Here is a 17977-nt window from a genome sequence, read left to right on the forward strand (position 1 = left end):
TCAGAAAGGACACATGAGACAACTCTGTGTTCAAGCTTAAAAGCTTCTGCTTAATTGGGCTGTGGGCGTCTTGTTATAAGCATAGATAAGAAGAAAGAAACAATTTCAAAATGCACACCTTCTCTAGCTGCAGTTACATAGCCTTTCTCTAGCACTTCACCTTTTGTCACATATACTGTCATCACTACAGAGCATTGCATTTACTTTCTGAATATGCTTTTCCTTTAACATAATTACCTTCAACCCCACACCTTTTGACCCTCAGCTGTATCTAACAAACAGGGGGAGAGTGAGACACCAAGTGGTCATAGGGGATGTACAAGACATAGTGGCAGCCCTGTACTGGGACACGACATACAGTATGTACCTGTGAGGCCCCTGTAGACATTTGTACCTGTGCAGCTCCTGTAGACTTGTGTACCTGTGCAGCTCCTGTAGACTTGTGTACCTGTGCAGCTCCTGTAGACTTGTGTACCTGTGCAGCTCCTGTAGACTTGTGTACCTGTGCAGCTCCTGTAGACTTGTGTACCTGTGCAGCTCCTGTAGACTTATGTACCTGTGCGGTGAATGGGGCTGTGAGGAGTTTTAGAGCACAGGTTCCCTTTAAAGCAGAAATTTCAGTTCTGCTGCATGGGAGTACATTCAGGAACATAGTCCATGTGATGATATGCCTTATTTATAAACCAGAGGTATAATACTCATCCTTGATTCAGACCCTATATACTTTATAGCCTAATGTTACAAACCCACTTGGCGGGTCTGCAGCGAGTCTTCATGCTGCGTTTTTGCAGCGAGACTCGCTGCAGATCCCGGCCCTATGCTTTTAATGGCAGACAAACACGCAGCAGAAATGTACATCCCTGCTGCGAGTTTGTCTGCAGCCCTCCCCATTAACCCCCCGGCCGCCGGAGCTGATACTTCACCTGATCCCGGCTCCAGCAGTTCCCGATGTCTTCAGCAAGCCGGAGCGGGGACCAGGTGAAGTATATGCTCCAGCCAGCCGCCCGCAGCCCCGGCCGCTCGCTCGCCCCCCCGCAGCCCCGGCCGCCCCCCGCAGCCCCGGCCGCCCCCCCGCAGCCCGGCCGCCCGATCGCCCCCCCGCAGCCCCGGCCGCTTGATCGCCCCCCCGAAGCCCCGGATGCCCCCCCGCAGCCCCGGCCGCCCCCCCGCAGCCTGGCCGCCCGATCGGCTGGGGGGTTAATGGGGTGGTCTGCCATTAAAAGCATAGGGCCGGGATCTGCAGTGAGTCTCGCTGCAAAAACGCAGCATGGAGACTCGCTGCAGACCCGCCAAGTGGGTTTGTAACCTAAAAGACATTGTGCAGTATTGCGATAGAAAATAATAATTCCTGTTAGTGGAGGTCACACAGCAGAATTGTTGCATTGTGCATTGATCCTTCAGAATTTGCATGTGGTATATTTTCTGAGTATTGTTCAATGGATTTCACCTTATACAATAAAGAGGTGAAATATGTGATGAAAATTCTCAGCGTTTCCAAACCAGAATTTAAAAGGAATTTCATCAGCTTTATTTGTTGCTAATAGCTGCAGATACCATAGCAAAACTATTGGGGTATTAAAGCAATCTGTACCTGTTTTATAGCTGATGGTGAATGTCAACCGTAAAATTAGAGATGAGCAAATCAGTCAAAAATTTGTTTCACGAGGTTCGCAAACATTCAGTCGAATTCGCGAATATTTGCGAATCGCATGCAAACGAATCTCAATAAAACAGCCAAACCAATGCAGCTACAACAGTGGGGCTACAACAGTCGGGCTACAACAGTGGGACTATTACAGAGTAAAGTTTTGTTCATTAACTATTGTTGTGACAGTGCCCAAAATTGCAAAATGTCAAATTTAAAAAAAATTACAATCAGCCATTCAATTTTCCTCCTATACAGCAGTGGAACTTAGTGGATCAGTGGCGTATAATAATTTTTGTCTCCAGAACAGCAGTTGATATTGGTGGACTAGTTTAAGTGGACACAGACTGGCTTGAGTGTACACAGACTACTTCAAGTGGACACTGGCTTCACAGCACCCACAGGCTGGTTTGAGTGGACACTGGCTCCACAGCACCAACAGACAACCATCCACAATCGCACAAGAAATCGAGCAGAATTCGCTTTGCAAAACTAAGTGAATTGACAACGCGATTTGCTGCAAATCTTGTGAATCTTCGCTCATCTCTACTTATAAGTTGACAAGCAGTTTAAATGTCACAACTTCCTCACTTTGCCTCCCCCCTAGTTTTTCCTCAACTGAGTTAAAGACAAGGAGGTGATTAGAAATGAAGAAACACAAGGTGGCATTCTAGGCTGGGGTATTCTTTATTCTTTCAAATCAACTGGTGTCACAAAGTTATCTACCAGTACTTATAAGGTGGTGTATGTTCTGCAGAAAATGGTGTATTTTTTTCCAGTCCCACACGGTGCTCTCTGCTGCCACCTCTGTCCATGTTAGGAACTGTCCAGTTCAGGAGAGATTTTCTATGGGCATTTGGACAGTTCCTGACATGGACAGAGGTGGCAGCAGAGAGCACTGTGTCAGACTGGAAAGAATACAACACTTCCTGCAGGGCATACAGCAGCTGATAAGTACTGGATGACCTGAGATTTTTAAATAAGAATAAATTACAAATCAGCATACCTTTCTGAAGCCAGTGGATCTGCAAAAAAATCCATCAGAGCACCCATTTAACAGCTCAGCTCGAACTCCATGACATTTGGTTGGAAAATAAAGGGGTAATCTGCAAATTCGGCAGCATCGAGCGGCTCCAGGAAGGGTACAGATTTCTTTTCTGCTCTAACATATCCAACAGTATCTGCAGCAAACACAGCTGACAGATACTTATTTTTCCTTATGGGAAACATATGTTACAAGGATGACATTTTCAAAACACCTTTCCACATGTATTGTATTGGAGTGTGCTATAGATCTGCCATGTCAAAAGATTTTTTCTTTTCTTTTCTTTTCAAATGATAGTGGATTTAGAAGAATATAATCCAGTATAGGGCTACAAGTTCCAACTGCAGATCTTATTGCAGGTCACAATGATCCTTTCGGTTCGGGTTGATAGACTCATGGTTAGCCCGGGACTTATGGTTATAACAGGCTTATCCAAAACCTTATTCTTCCTATATTGATGGACAGAATAGGACACAGATGAGAGGACACTTTTACCGTCCACCATGTATTGTACACCCAGTCCTAAAACCAGCCATGCACAGCTACAAGTCCTGCAAGTGAAGATGGATCGCAGCTCATTCTAAAGAATATGTTGCTTTTTCATGGCTCATTAACCCTCGGACCATCAATCAGCCGGGAAAACAGGTCTATAAAGACAAATAATTTCACATTCTGATAGTTATCAACATTAAAATGTTATCCTGGCGATAATCAATCTTAAATCAATTACTAGGTAATTGCTGAGTCAATGGGAGAGAGAGTTAAATATTGATAAGTGTCTGGAGGGTCCATCAATGTTATTGACGAGTGGCATGGAGATGGATGAAGGCTCCTGAGTGTGGAGCAGTGATGGAAACCATACAAGTTTAGGTTAACGTTCCTATTACTGCAGCCAGACGAGGCTATCAATACCAAGTAGTGGTGCTCTGTCAGCATCCGAGAACTGCCAGCTGAGGCTCGCCGCACCGCTAGGGAGACAGGAGGCAATCTGCATGCCCCGAATACTGCCACGTCAATTGGCTCTCACAGTGACAAATCAGAATATGTCATCACACGGAACGATATGGAAAAATGTGAGCGGACGGGGGAGAGTCGGGAACTGAAGAAACTTCTTTTTATTGAGTTCAGTTCTGCAGAAATGTGTGAAAAGCTACTTGGCAAGAAGCATGGAGGGAAAAAACTAACCTGGATTCATAGGAGGTGAAACATTGAGTAGAAAAGGAATAATGTTGAATGAATACTATGTTTTATGGACACTGGATGCAATTCGTACATCACAAAATGCAATTTGTAGTATTTGCAAACATAAAAAAAATGATAGTATGAACTTTAAGCCTAAGGCTGCATTCACACATTCAGGGATTTTCCTGGTCCACGATTGTGGTGCGGTAGCTAACTCCGTGATCCGTGCAAAACAGTCTCTTTTCTCATCCGTTTTGCATCCGTGTCTCCGGAGGAGCGATCCACACGTACGGCTCGGGCCGGGGTCTGCGCTGTAATGGCGCTGATCCCAGCTCGGCACTCGATTGCTTCCGCCTGCAGCAGCCGGAAGCAATCGAGTGCCTATTTCATTGATCTATGCTGTATAACTATACAGCATAGATCTCAATGAGAGATCAGTGCACTTATACTAGAAGTCCCCCAGGGGGATAACCCTAACCCCAGGGGGAATATCCCTAACCCCAGGGGGGCTTCTAGTATAAGTGTAAAAGAAAAAATGTGACCGGCCGGGGTCACGGAACAGCCGGTCTCTCACGTTGTGTGAACATAGTCTAAGCCTGGGAATGGAGCGATTTTGAGGAACATATTTTTGTTAACAATGGTTTGAATTTTTTGCAAGCAATCACATAATGTAAAAGTTATACATGTTATATATCGTTGTAATCGTAACAACTTGAGGAACATATCTAACAAGTCAGTTTTACCCCAGGGCGAACGGCGTAAAAAAAAATCCTCCAAATAAAAAAAAATGTATTTTTTTTTCCAATTTCACCACACATTGAATTTTTTTCTGGTTTCGCAGTGTAGTTTATGAAAAAATTCAGCCTGTCAATGCAAAGTACAATAATTGTCTTAATTTATGCCACAGGCTAAATACCATTTTTGCCCCAAGGTTAAAATGTAACCTTAACCTTAACCTTAAGAATGGTATTTAGCCTATGGCATAAATTAAGACCATAATCAATACCTCCCACAAGGTTGGGATCATCGACCCCAATCCAAAGTACAATTATTGGCGCAAAAAATCAGGGCTCATGTGGGTTTCTAGGTGAAAAAATGCAAGTGCTATGGCCTTTAGGAAAAAACGAAAACGCAAAAATTGAAATTCCCCCGTCCTCTAAGGGTTAAAGCATTTTAAATTATATTGATTACATCACGTCCATGTTTTTTACAGATGAACACGGATGTCACATCTGTGTACATCCATGAAAAACACGGATTTTATTGATTTATACGGGGAATCCTTTCCGTGTATTCGTTCCGAGTAGGGACATGTCCTGTTTTTTTAACGGAACGGATCACGGAACATCTGAATAGCCCAACATAAGGCAATGGGCTTTAAAATTGTCAGTGCGCACAGATCTGTGAACACGGACAACTTCACGGAACGTGTAAATGCAGCCTAAGGGTAGGTTCACCCTAAGTTTTTGCAGTCAGTTTAAAAGATCCTTTTTTTGTTTCCACACAGTATTTTTGCTCAGTATTTTTAAACAAATTAGACAAAAATAGAGCTTTTCACTGCGTCTAGAAGATGGGCTGAAATTAGCAAAAAGTAGGTGGATTTTCATGAAAGAGGGTGTGGCTAAAATGGCCTGAAATGTTCCAAAAATGTGCAAATCAACGTCACTAGGGGAGAGGAAGGATGTCACTGTCAAACTGCTCTGGCACCAGTTTATTCTTACCAGAACAAAAGAGTCACTGAAGTGAAAATACAAAATGTCCGACCCTTCTCTCCATCAATGTCATCTGTCTGTGTCATCTTTGGTTCCTGTTAGCCATTGGCATTTTGCTCTTCTTGTTCTTGTTACCTCCCAGCATTGATACATGCTTTGGCTATGTGCACACTTGGCATGAGACCGTCCGTTCTGTGACCTGGCCGGTCTCAGATAAAATCATCCCGGCCGGTATTGCAGTACCGGATGGATAATCTTTAGCGCCACAGAGTTCTGATGCGGGCGCAACTGTGTGCGCCCACATCAGAACTCTCCACTGCACACAATGAAGCAGGCGGCCGTAGCCGCACACTCCATAGTGTGCACTGACAGGGTTTTCTGCAGCTGCTATTCAATGAATAGCGGCCGCAGAAAACTGACATGTCAGTTGTTTGCGGCGCCGCTAGAAAACCCGGCCAGAGCGTATACCGCTTAGGTCGGTATTTCATAGATGGCAAGGTAGCGTATATTTTCGTATTAATCACGCCTGTTGTTGCAATCGGCAACAACGGCCGTACTTTTATGAAAATATACGTTGTGTGAACATGACCTTTATGTTTTTCTCTTGAAACTGTTTGTCATGCTGATCAGCTCTTCAGTAAGTCCTGGGGATATCTAAGTATCTGAGCCACAAACAAAGCCCAGGAGAGGGCACTATTTTAGATGAGGTTTAGTTCAGAATCCTTAGGTTAAAGCTTATTTAGTTGTTCCTTTTTGTTGCATGTACAGAATATACAGCTCTTTAAGCCAAGCTCATTTATCATAGACAAGCCTCTGCTATGTTGGACACCGATAAGGATATTTAGTGATAGCAGTCTTTTCACATCTGTTGCCATCCTTTTGGGCTCTGATCCCATCTTGTCTTGGTAAAAGTTATAATGATTTCATGCTTATAAATATTAAAGCAACTTGGGGCTTTTAAGGTAGCATTAAACTTTCAGGAGTCTTTAAATGTTATCTACAAAGGAGAAACTCAAGATCTCTTGTAACACTTGTTGAACTTGTAAACAGAGATGAGCAAATCCATCCAGCATGAATCTGATTGGGCTCATGTTTTACAAAAAAAAAAAAAAAATAGAATGAGAAATGTTATGGTTAGTTCCAGATTTATTTTGTTCATGCCCCTCTACACTGATCATCCTGGAGGTAAATGGTAATGCTGTATCCTTCACAGCTTCATCTACATTTGCTGTACCAAGCGCCCTACCCCTGTCCTTGTCATTGTACTGCACTAGAGCAGGAACACCTGCCTTTGACTGGAGTCCCTGTCCAAATCTGAAAGAAGACTAACAGATTTGCCTGTTCTGACCTAAAACAAATTGTTGGTAGATTCACTCATCTACTTGTGAATTTTATATAGTACAGATGAGCTCATTGGCTGATTGGCTGAGCAGGCTGTCATTCTTATGTCTGGATATGCAAAAGAGGAGGCCGTGGAGCCTCATTGAAGAGTCTCAAAACACAGGACTAGCCAGATATCCCTCCGGGAAGGACCCAGCCAAGGGGCAGCTCCTGTTAGGAAACCACCAAAACCACCATATTAAGTGGCCCTATAAGTCAATGTAATGACAAGGGATAAACAAAGGCTAAGTAACCATCCACATACATTTGGGGTGTTGCCCCTCATCAGTGTGGAGCAGGATGCACCTAGGACTTCACTGCATTGAGCGCTTTCACTAGCAACCGGCAGTGTTGTTGTTTGGCTGGTCTCACTGAGTTCAGCAATCTGTTTCTCTTATGTCTGGAGTGATAGCCCGCTTAGCCAATCAGTGACTGACTGAGGTGAGGCAGCGCAGCGGCCAGTGATTGGCTGAGCGGGCTGTCACTCTTGCCTGTAGACAGTATTTGGCTGAGCGGTCTGGAGATGGTACAGAAGAGGATCCCGGAGACACAGAAGACACTGGAGACACAGAAGACACTGGAGACTGAGAAGAGGACATCACAGACACAGAAGAGGATATCAAAGGCACAGAAGAGTACTCCTGAGACACAGAAGAGCATATCAGAGACACAGAAGAGCATATCGGAGACACAGAAGACACCAGAGACACAGAAGAGGACACCTAAAACACAGAAGAGCATATCAGAGACACAGAAGAGGACACCGGAGACTCAGAAGACACCAGAGACACAGAAGAGGACATCAGAGACACAGAAGAGGACACCTGAGACACAAAATAGCATATTGGAAACACAGATGAGGACACCTGAGACACAGAAGAGCATATCAGAGACACAGAAGAGCACATTGGAGATACAGAAGACACTGGAGACACAGAAGAAGACACTGGAGACACAGAAGACACCAGAGACACAGAAGACACTGGAGACACAGAAGAGGACACTGGAGACACATAAGAGACACCAGAGACACAGAAGACACTGGATACACAGAGAGGATACTGGAGACACAGAATACACCAGAGACAAAGAAGAGGACATCAGAGACACAGAAGAGCATATCGGAGACACAGAAGACACCAGAGACACAGAAGAGGACACCTGAGACATAGAAGAGCATATCTGAGACACAAAAGAGGACACCTGAGACACAGAAGAGCATATCAGAGACAAAGAAGTGGACACTGGAGACAAAGAAGACACCGGAGACACAGAAGACACCGAAGACACAAAAGAGGATATCAGAGACACAGAAGTGGACACCTGAGACACAGAAGAGCATATTGGAAACACAGAAGAGGACATCTGAGACAAAGAAGAGCATATCAGAGACACAGAAGAGCACATTGGAGACACAGAAGACACCGGAGACACAAAAGAGCATATCGGAGATACAGAAGAGGACACTGGAGACACAGAAGACACAGTAGACACAGAAGAGGACACTGGAGACACAGAAGACACCGTAGACACAGAAGAGGACACTGGAGACAAAGAAGACACCGTAGACACAGAAGAGGACACTGGAGACACAGAAGACACCGTAGACACAGAAGAGGACACTGGAGACACAGAAGACACCGTAGACACAGAAGACACTGGAGACACAGAAGAGCATATCGGAGACACAGAAGAGGACACTGGAGACACAGAAGACACCGTAGACACAGAAGACACTGGAGACACAGAAGACACCGTAGACACAGAAGAGGACACTGGAGACAAAGAAGACACCGTAGACACAGAAGAGGACACTGGAGACACAGAAGACACCGTAGACACAGAAGAGGACACTGGAGACAAAGAAGACACCGTAGACACAGAAGAGGACACTGGAGACACAGAAGACACCGTAGACACAGAAGAGGACACTGGAGACACAGAAGACACCAGAGACACAGAAGAGCATATCGGAGACACAGAAGAGAACAATGGAGACAAAGAAGATATCGTAGACACAAAAGAAGATATCGGAGACGCAGAAGAGGACACTGGAGACACAGCAGACATCAGAGACACAGAAGAGGACACCGAACATACAGAAGAGGAAAGATTGAGACTGGAAAGAATGCATCACTTCCTGTAGAAGTAATTTACAGATCTGTATAACTTTCTGACACCAGCTGATGATATTTTTATCATTATATTTTCCTCAGGAGTACCCCTTTAAGACAACACTGTAAACCTACTGAATTGTCGAACAGTACAAAACAAAGCAAATAAATCACAGATATATCATTATTACATCTGTATTTTCCAGCCTACCATCTTCTGCACCAGTGTGAAGTATAGAAGAGAACCAGTTCTAATAATTTATCATCTAAAGGTTATTGCTGGGTGTCTCCTTTAGGCTGCCTGTTACCCCAGGGTAGATTATGACATATGACTTTCTTATTTATAGCTCCTACTCACAAAGACTCCAATTTCCAATGTTCCTGTAAAATCAGAATGCCTTATGTTTCCACAAGGTAGCACTGTGACATAAACCTGACTCTATGCTTCCCTGTGTATTTGTGCGGAGGTTTCTTGTGCAGATACAATAGCAGGAGCAAGTGCAAGGCATGCAAGTTCAAAGAATTCAAATGTCTTTTATTGTCAATGGGAGAGGGGATAAGCTGCTGCCAGATGCCCCTTATCTCTTGGAGGAACAAAGAATTAGGTATTCAGTAATCTTCTGCCGGTGTTGAGTCTGGAGACCTCCATGATAGTGTTAAGTGAGCATGTTCTGTAGAGCATAGTGCTTCATCAAACATCAAGGTACTTGATTGATCTCGATGCTCGACTGGGCACGTCATGGTGCTCAGACAGTTGGCTATACATATTTAACAACTTGATGGCCGAAAAATAATTTTAGTCTGGGGGTGGGGTAAACACAATAAAGCGTTTCCCGCTCCTAGACCCCGCTGACAGCCTGCATGACTCCCCATGCTCTTACTTTACGACCCGGTTGGGGGATGGACCGTTCAGCCAATCAGTGAGTCGGACGGGACACCACTGCAGTCACTGATTGGCTGTGTGAGCTAAATCCCACTCATCAGTGATGTGGCAGCTGGGTTGTGATGTACCTCATAGCCGGGAGACAATGATATCTGCATGGGTACGAGAGCCAGAGGCCCGGCGCAGCGTGGGCATGAGGTTCGTTAAGTATCCGTTCTTTGTTATGCTTACCCCACCCCCTGCCAAATATCAATTTTCACCCCCGCTCCTGCCAGATTTCTCCTTTAAATGCTTGAGTCTCCCATTGATTTCAATGGGGTTCTTTTCTCAAATCGATCACTCAAGCATTGAAAAAGTAACTAGAGTAACTAGCACTTGAACATTTTAGTGCTCAGTCAACACTACTCCCTATACTGTACATATATCTTAGTTATTTTGATGAAATCCGCTATATATCGACTGAATCAGCTTTAAAGTGATGCAGTCACCCCCTTTCTGTATGAGGAAATCTCTGCACAGCTATAAAGCCTACATTCTGCAGTTTTTTATATCTTACTCTATAATAGATTTCTTGGTGCTTGATCCAGTGAAAAATGATTTTTATCGTAGGTTGATTGTGTTGGCGAGGCTTCACGGCCGCTGTTCTACTTCATCCCACCCCCTCGACGGCCATTGGAATGGGCCAACCTAGAGGGGCAGGGCCTAGATGCCGATGACGTTACGAGGGGCAGGGCCAACGGAGACGATGTGGGCTTGACGAAGTGGCACAGCGGCTCTGAAGCCCCGCCCAGGTGGTACAATCCACCAATTATAAAAAGCAATTTTTACTGGACTAAGCACCAAGAAATCTATAATAAAGTAAGGTGAAAACTGCAGAATTTAGGCTTTACGGCTGTGTAGAGAAGTCTTCATACAGAAAGGGAGCGACAGTATCACTTTATCAATATTATAACTATTCACAACCACTTTATACATCATTATATTTATCAGCTATTATTTGATTTATTTTATCTTTTATTTTTATTAAAACTCAAAGAATTTATAGCAGAATTAAATACTTTAAATGTGTCACATGGTTGGATTACAGGAAGTAAAGGCTGAGAACAAAGATACTTGCTCTGCAGTAAATATTGGAGTTATTCTCATCTGGTGGTTGAGTTTAAAGGGGTACTCCAGAGTCACGTTTTTTTACTCTTACTCATTTTTTTTTTTTGTAAATACATTGCTTAAATACATTTATATTACTTTTATATAACTAAATAAATGGAACATAATGCATGGATATAATATATAGTAACATACTGTAGTTAATAAGTTTGAAAGAAGACAAGAGTCTATCAGGTTCAACCTAGGGAAACCTTACTGTGCTGATCCAGGGGAAGGCAAAAACCCCTATAGAATTTTTTTCCCCACAGTTACAGCAGGCAAACATTGGAATATGTTACCCCAAGAAATACCCATAATCATAAGCATTTCCTAGCTAATGCTATAAAAGAAATAGAGTTACAGGGGTACAATGAGGTTTTTTTTTCTTCTTTCAAATAAACTGTTGTAGGAACATTATATAGATTTGTAATTTACTTCTATTTAAAAATCTCAAATCTTCCAGTACTTATCAGCTGCTGTATGTCCTGCAGGAAGTGTTGTGTAATTTCCAGTCTGACACAGTGCTCTCTGCTGACATCTCTGTCTGTTTCAGGAACTGTCCAGAGCAGGAGAGATTTTCTATGGGGATTTGCTACTGCTCTGGACAGTTCCTGACATGGACAGAGGTGGCAGCAGAGAGCACTGAGTCAGACTCGAAAGAATTAACCACTTCCTGCAGGGCATACAGCAGCTGATAAGTACTGGAAGACTGGAAATTTGAAAATAGAAGTAAATTACAAATCCATATAATGTCCCTACAACAGTTTATTTGAAAGAAAAAAAAAACCTCATCGTACCCCTGTAACTCTATTTCTTTTATAAAAGAAGAATAAAAGCTCGTCCTCCTCGTCCCCCTCCTCCTCATGCAGTGGCTCATCTGGGGATGGTAAAGACAATTCCTGAAACCACGGGAAAGGACATCGGCTGATACTACTACGTGGGCACAGAGTGACACGATAATAGGGAGTTCAGGACTACCTAGTGGAGGAGGTAGTTGTCCGAGAGACCCTTCAGGGATAAGCTAGCAAGTTGCAGTAGAAACTCGTCCTTTGCATTTAGCTAGACTACTAATTCAGTTTCAGTATTCTCCTTCAGAGGTAGCAGAGGTAGATAAGACAGTCCCTCAGTGTAACTAGGTTAGTCCCGTCCTCACTGCAGCTCCATGTGGAGCTCTAGTCGGACATGGCTAGCATCTAGTGGTAAGAATAAAATACAGAAGTCCCGCACAAGGCTCCTAGCTTTAGGTCCTGGAGGCAGATAGTCAGCAGGCAGTGTGACCTTGCTGTCTCTCATACCCTTGTCTGTATGGACCTTAACTGAGAACTGAACCCATTAATCCCATAGGGCTAACAGGACTGGGCAATACACTTAGAATAACCCTCTTTGATAGGGGAGAGCTCCTGAGGTAACTAGCTCAGGGATTGGTTATGTGAAGAATAATAATTTTTATTTATATAGCGGCAACAGATTCCGCAGCACTTTACAATTCTGGGGGTACATACATAGATAAAAATCATACATTACAGAGATCTACATATACAGTACATGAAGAGTGAGGGCCCTACTTGCATGCATGAGCTTACAGACTATTAGCATATGAATAATTCTATGTGAATATAAGAAGATAGCCATCGACCGTGCAGTAGAACAGTGACATCTAGTGGCGGCATTTAACACTACAGATTACAGTCTCAGACATATGGTGCCAACCTATACCTGTTTAGAAAAGACAGTAGACCCCTCTCTGGGACATTGCAACACCATATTGTACACAACCCGCTGGCCTGTAGCACTTAAAGGGAATCTGTCACTAGGTTTATGCGGCCTTATTACTTACATCATTCTGTTTAGCTGTTCTCCTAATATGCAGGAGAATGGGATTTGTGCTGCACCACTCCCCCCTCCCTCCAGCTGCTGATTGACAGGTGAATGCCTATACACTATGAATATCCAGGACTACTGAGCTCATGTACATAATGGAGAGGACTACTTATTGTCCATGTTATTCAGGACGAGATCTCCGAGTCATCTGCACAGAACAATGTAAGTGATACATCATTCTGTTCAGCTTCTCTGTCACTAGTTTATGCTACCCTGAGATAGGACAGCGTAAAAGTACTGACAAAGTCTCTTGAACCCCTGGATCATTGTACTGTTTTACAGTGACACTACAAACCTTGGCTTCATGTGGCTAATTTCATGTCTTTGCAATCTGTAATCCCCCCAAAATACAACATATTGTATTTACTCAACAAAAACACATCTCGTGGCTTCTTTCCTGAAACTGTACAGAAGTTATTGAGAAAGAAGTATCCGTTCAGGAGAAATTAAAGAGCTCTTCTTGTACATAAAGATTCTCAATAGGGTTCTCCATGCTTAGTAATCTGCAGCTGTGCAGCCATTTAATAGTAATACATTTTAACCACTCTAATTTCCATCTGCCTGAAGCAACAAAACCAGGAAACAGCATCTTGTTCATCACCGCTAAAGTGATGGTAAACGGAGGGAAATTCATGCTCTGTTGGTGTAGAAGTTATTGGCTCTTGGAAGTTAGGCAGAGAATTCGACAAAATTAAAGCCTTTACTAAGAACCCAGAATTCTCTGGCCAACTTATAAAATTGCTCTTGTGCTCTTGTATTCTTGTCTTATGATTCATTTGATGATCTAAACAGTAAGTATAATGTACACTAAGCATATACTGGTCAGAGGTGTGGGCATTGTAACCAGTTGAGACTCACTGGTGTTGGTGCCATCCTGTTCCCTATTGTGCTGTGCCTCATGCTCTTCCTGGGCTGCTCATGTCTTCTGGTGTCTTCTTCCACCTTCTGCTGCAATGACACCTCCGGTCATTATGGTGCGCATGCAGCCAATTGCTCTGGATTTATAGATGCAGCTTTTTCGCTACCTGCCAATCCAGAGCCACTTGCACATATTTAAACCTGCAGCCCCTCCCCTGCCTGAGCATTATTGGACTCTTGCATTCCAAATAAAGGTGCAATTTCGCTATTCTGCTTGGTGAATTCAGACCTGTTCTTCAGATTACACATTGCCTGACCTTTGTCTGTTTTGTGTACCTCTCCTGTTGCCGACTCGGTTTTTCTGACTTGCCTTTAACCCCTGAAGGACCGGGCTAATTTTCGTTTTTGCGTTTCCGTTTTTTCTTCCTTGTGTATATAAGGCAATAGCAGTTGCATTTTTACACCTACGGACCCACACGAGTCCTTATTTTTTGTGTCACTAATTGTACTTTGCAGTGACAGGCTGAATTTTTGCATAAAATATGCTGCGAAACCAGAAAAAAATTATATGTGCAGTGAAATTGAAAAAAACAAACAAAAAAAAAACGCAATTCTTTTTCTTTGGGGGGACTTCGTTTTCATGCTGTGTGTCCTATGGAAAAACTGACATGTTAAATATTTTCTTTTATATTAATTGATGGCTCGGTAAAAAATAAAACCATTTACAGAAAATAAATGTTCCTTAAAATCGCTCTATTCCAAGGCCTTTAGCGCTTTTATCCTTTGGTCTATGGGGCTGTGTGAGGTGTCATCTTTTGTCCCATGATGTCTTTTTTCTATCGGTACTTTGATTGCGCATATGCAACTTTTTGATCACTTTTTATTACAATTTTTTCTGGATTTGATGCAACCAAAAATGCTGTGGGACTTCTATATACACAGCACTGATCTCCCTGGGGGACCTCTATATACACAGCACTGATCCCCCTGGGGGACTTCTATATACACAGCACTGATCCCCCTGGGGGACTTCTATATACACAGCACTGATCCCCCTGGGGGACTTCTATATACACAGCACTGATCCCCCTGGGGGATGTCTATATACACAGCACTGATCCCCCTGGGGGACTTCTATATACACAGCACTGATCCCCCCGGGGGACTTCTATATACACAGCACTGATCCCCTGGGGTCCTCCTATATACACAGCACTGATCCCCCTGGGGGACTTCTATATACACAGCACTGATCCCCCTGGGGGACTTCTTTATACACAGCACTGATCCCCCTGGGGGACTTCTATATACACAGCACTGATCCCCCTGGGGGACTCCTATATACACAGCACTGATCCCCCCGGGGGACTTCTATATACACAGCACTGATCCCCTAAGGGACTTCTATATACACAGCACTGATCCCCTGGGGTCCTCCTATATACACAGCACTGATCGCCCTGGGGGACTTCTATATACACAGCACTGATCCCCCTGGGGGACTTCTTTATACACAGCACTGATCCCCCTGGGGGACTTCTATATACACAGCACTGATCCCCCTGGGGGACTTCTATATACACAGCACTGATCCCCCTGGGGGGACTCCTACATACACAGCACTGATCCCCCTGGGGGACTTCTATATACACAGCACTGATCCCCCTGGGGGACTCCTATATACACAGCACTGATCCCCCCGGGGGACTTCTATATGCACAGCACTAATCTCCCTGGGGGACTTCTATATACACAGCACTGATTCCCCTGGGGGACATCTATATACACCGCACTGATCTCCCATTGAGATCAATGCTGTGTATATAACAGAGCACTGATCCATCAGATCAGTTCTCTATTATAATGGTCTGATGCAGACCATCTAAATGGATTGCCGAGACGGGATCAGCGTCATTTCAACGCTGAGCCCCGGACGGCTCATTAAAACGGATCTCCTCTCCGCGATCGCATCGCGTTGGGGGGGGGGGGAAATCCCCCACTAGACACCAGGGAGAGCGCTCACATACACTATTCAAACACAGCTGTCAGCTTTGACAGCTGCATTCGAATAGTTAATTAGCCGGCAGAGGTGATCGGCCCACACCGGCTAATACCCGCGGTCCCTGGTTGTACATAGCAACCATGGACCTTGGGCTGCAGAGAGGGCTCACGCCAGGAGCTCTCTCTGATCCCCCTTAATGGCCGTATGACAGGTATAGCCGTCATGCATCATTAAGGGGTTAAAATTGCCTGCCCTGATCATTCGCCTGTCTTACTAAGATACCTGTCTCATCCCTGGTACTGTGCTGACTCTCCAGCTTGCTCATCACTTATACCCACATTGTTCCCCAGTGTCCTGCACTGACTGTCGGGTTCCGCTGCTCACACTGGGACCATACTTGTGGCTCGACCTGGTGTCCTCTAGCCACAGAAGTCAAGCTTCTACATCCTAGAGTGGAATAAAGGGTGAAGACCTAGAGGGCAATAAGACTCCGCTTCCTGAAACTATACAGAAGCTATAGAGAAAGAAGAAAACCCGAAAAGTGCTTACTCAGCTCTTTAACTCTCCTTTGTATCACGGTGCAAAGACAGCTGGAGAGGAAAACTATTAACATGAGTCGTCTTTGAAGAGAAGAGAAACCGTAATAACAAGTATGGAAAGAGTTAGTAGTCTCCGCGAGGGGGGATGACTCAGGATATATTTTGCGTAACTAGACAACTGTTTAATCTTAGGAAAACCCTCTAAGATCTGTTACCATTCCTTTTTTCACCCACTCTCGTGTAGTTATATGGTATGTGGACACGCAACCATTAAATTGCTCAATTGTGTCACCTTCTGCTAACAAACTTCTCCCACATCCATCCTTACCGCACCATTGACGCTGCTAAACCATCACTCCGGTCCCTTATTATTTCTTGCCTTGACTACTGTAACATATTACTAATTCATACTTTAATAGCCAATCTGGCCTCCCATCAATCCGCCCTCGATACGGCGGGCAAGTAGATTTTACTGTTCAGTGGTTCCACCAAGGCGTCTGTCCTCTGTCAGTGATTATGCCGGATAAGTGTTCCTTCTGGAATAGAACTCCGCAACTCATTTACAAAGCTGCACCTTCCCTTCCGTCCTCAGCCTCGAATCAGTCAATGACTAATAGCTATGATCCTTCTTCTTCACAACCTCTCACATCCACCTCCAAGATGTGATCTTTCAATGTCTTACACGTAAAATGTACAAAGTGTCTTATTTATCCAAAACTTTTTACCCAACTATCTTGTGCTATGTAATTTGTTACAAGATGCATCTTATTGTAATTTCTACAGCTATTGGCCCCCTACTGGCGGCACAATCATTTAGATTTCGACTTTGCTGACAAGTGGCTGACATTACCGGACTAGTTTGTTATAACTTCTGTCCTCTAACTTGGTTGGGTGTTTTTTTCCTCATCATTTGTTATTCGTATTCTGGTCTTTTATATACAGTACAGACCGAAAGTTTGGACACTCCTTCTCATTCAAAGAGTTTTCTGTATTTTCATGACTATGAAAATTGTAGATTGCAGCGGTATGCTATTCCATCTGGTTTGCGTTTAGTTGGACCATCATTAATTTTTTAATAGGACAATGTCCCCAAATACACCTCCAGGCTGTGTAAGGGCTATTTGACCAAGAAGGTATATGGCCTCCACAGTCACCAGACCTGAACCCAACCGAGATGGTTTTGGCTGAGCTGGACCGCAGAGTAAAGGCAAAAAGGCCAACAAGTGCTAAGCATGTCTGGGAACTCCTTCAAGACTGTTGGAAGACCATTTCAGGTGACTACCTCTTGAAGTTCATCAAGAGAATGCCAAGAGTGTGCAAAGCAGTCATCAAAGCCAAAGGTGGCTACTTTGAAGAACCTAGAATATTGTTTCACACTTTTTTGTTAAGTATACTGTATAATTCCTTATGTGCTAATTCATAGTTTTGATGCCTTCAGTGTCAATTTTCATAGTCATTAAAATACAGACAACTCTTTGAATGAGAAGGTGTGTCCAAACTCTGTACTGTATTTATTTCTTGGTTGAACTGTTTTGCCAGATTTGACTTTGCAAATTTAGTTGATTTCTGTCAGAGCTTCTTCTTTTAGAC

At 43.8% G+C, this 17977-nt stretch overlaps 1 protein-coding gene across 1 annotated transcript; it reads left to right on the plus strand.

The window, feature by feature from the left end:
• The first annotated feature begins 7487 nt into the window (after positions 1–7487).
• Positions 7488–9110, plus strand: LOC138789363 (uncharacterized). The gene is made up of 2 exons (XM_069967974.1): positions 7488–8080; positions 8354–9110. The coding sequence occupies exons 1-2, from the start codon at positions 7488–7490 to the stop codon at positions 9108–9110; spliced, it is 1350 nt and encodes a 449-aa protein (XP_069824075.1).
• Positions 9111–17977: the final 8867 nt, after the last annotated feature.

The sequence above is a fragment of the Dendropsophus ebraccatus genome, chromosome 4 (assembly GCF_027789765.1).
Source record: "Dendropsophus ebraccatus isolate aDenEbr1 chromosome 4, aDenEbr1.pat, whole genome shotgun sequence".
Taxonomy (NCBI): Eukaryota; Metazoa; Chordata; class Amphibia; order Anura; family Hylidae; genus Dendropsophus; species Dendropsophus ebraccatus.

Excerpts from the sequence above, each read along its gene's own strand:
- LOC138789363 (XM_069967974.1), top strand. The coding sequence starts at position 7,488 with ATGGTACAGAAGAGGATCCCGGAGACACAGAAGACACTGGAGACACAG. Across the intron at positions 8,081-8,353 it reads GACATCAGAGACACAGAAGA|AGACACAGAAGAGCACATTG; the intron begins GCATATCGGAGA and ends AGAGCATATCAG.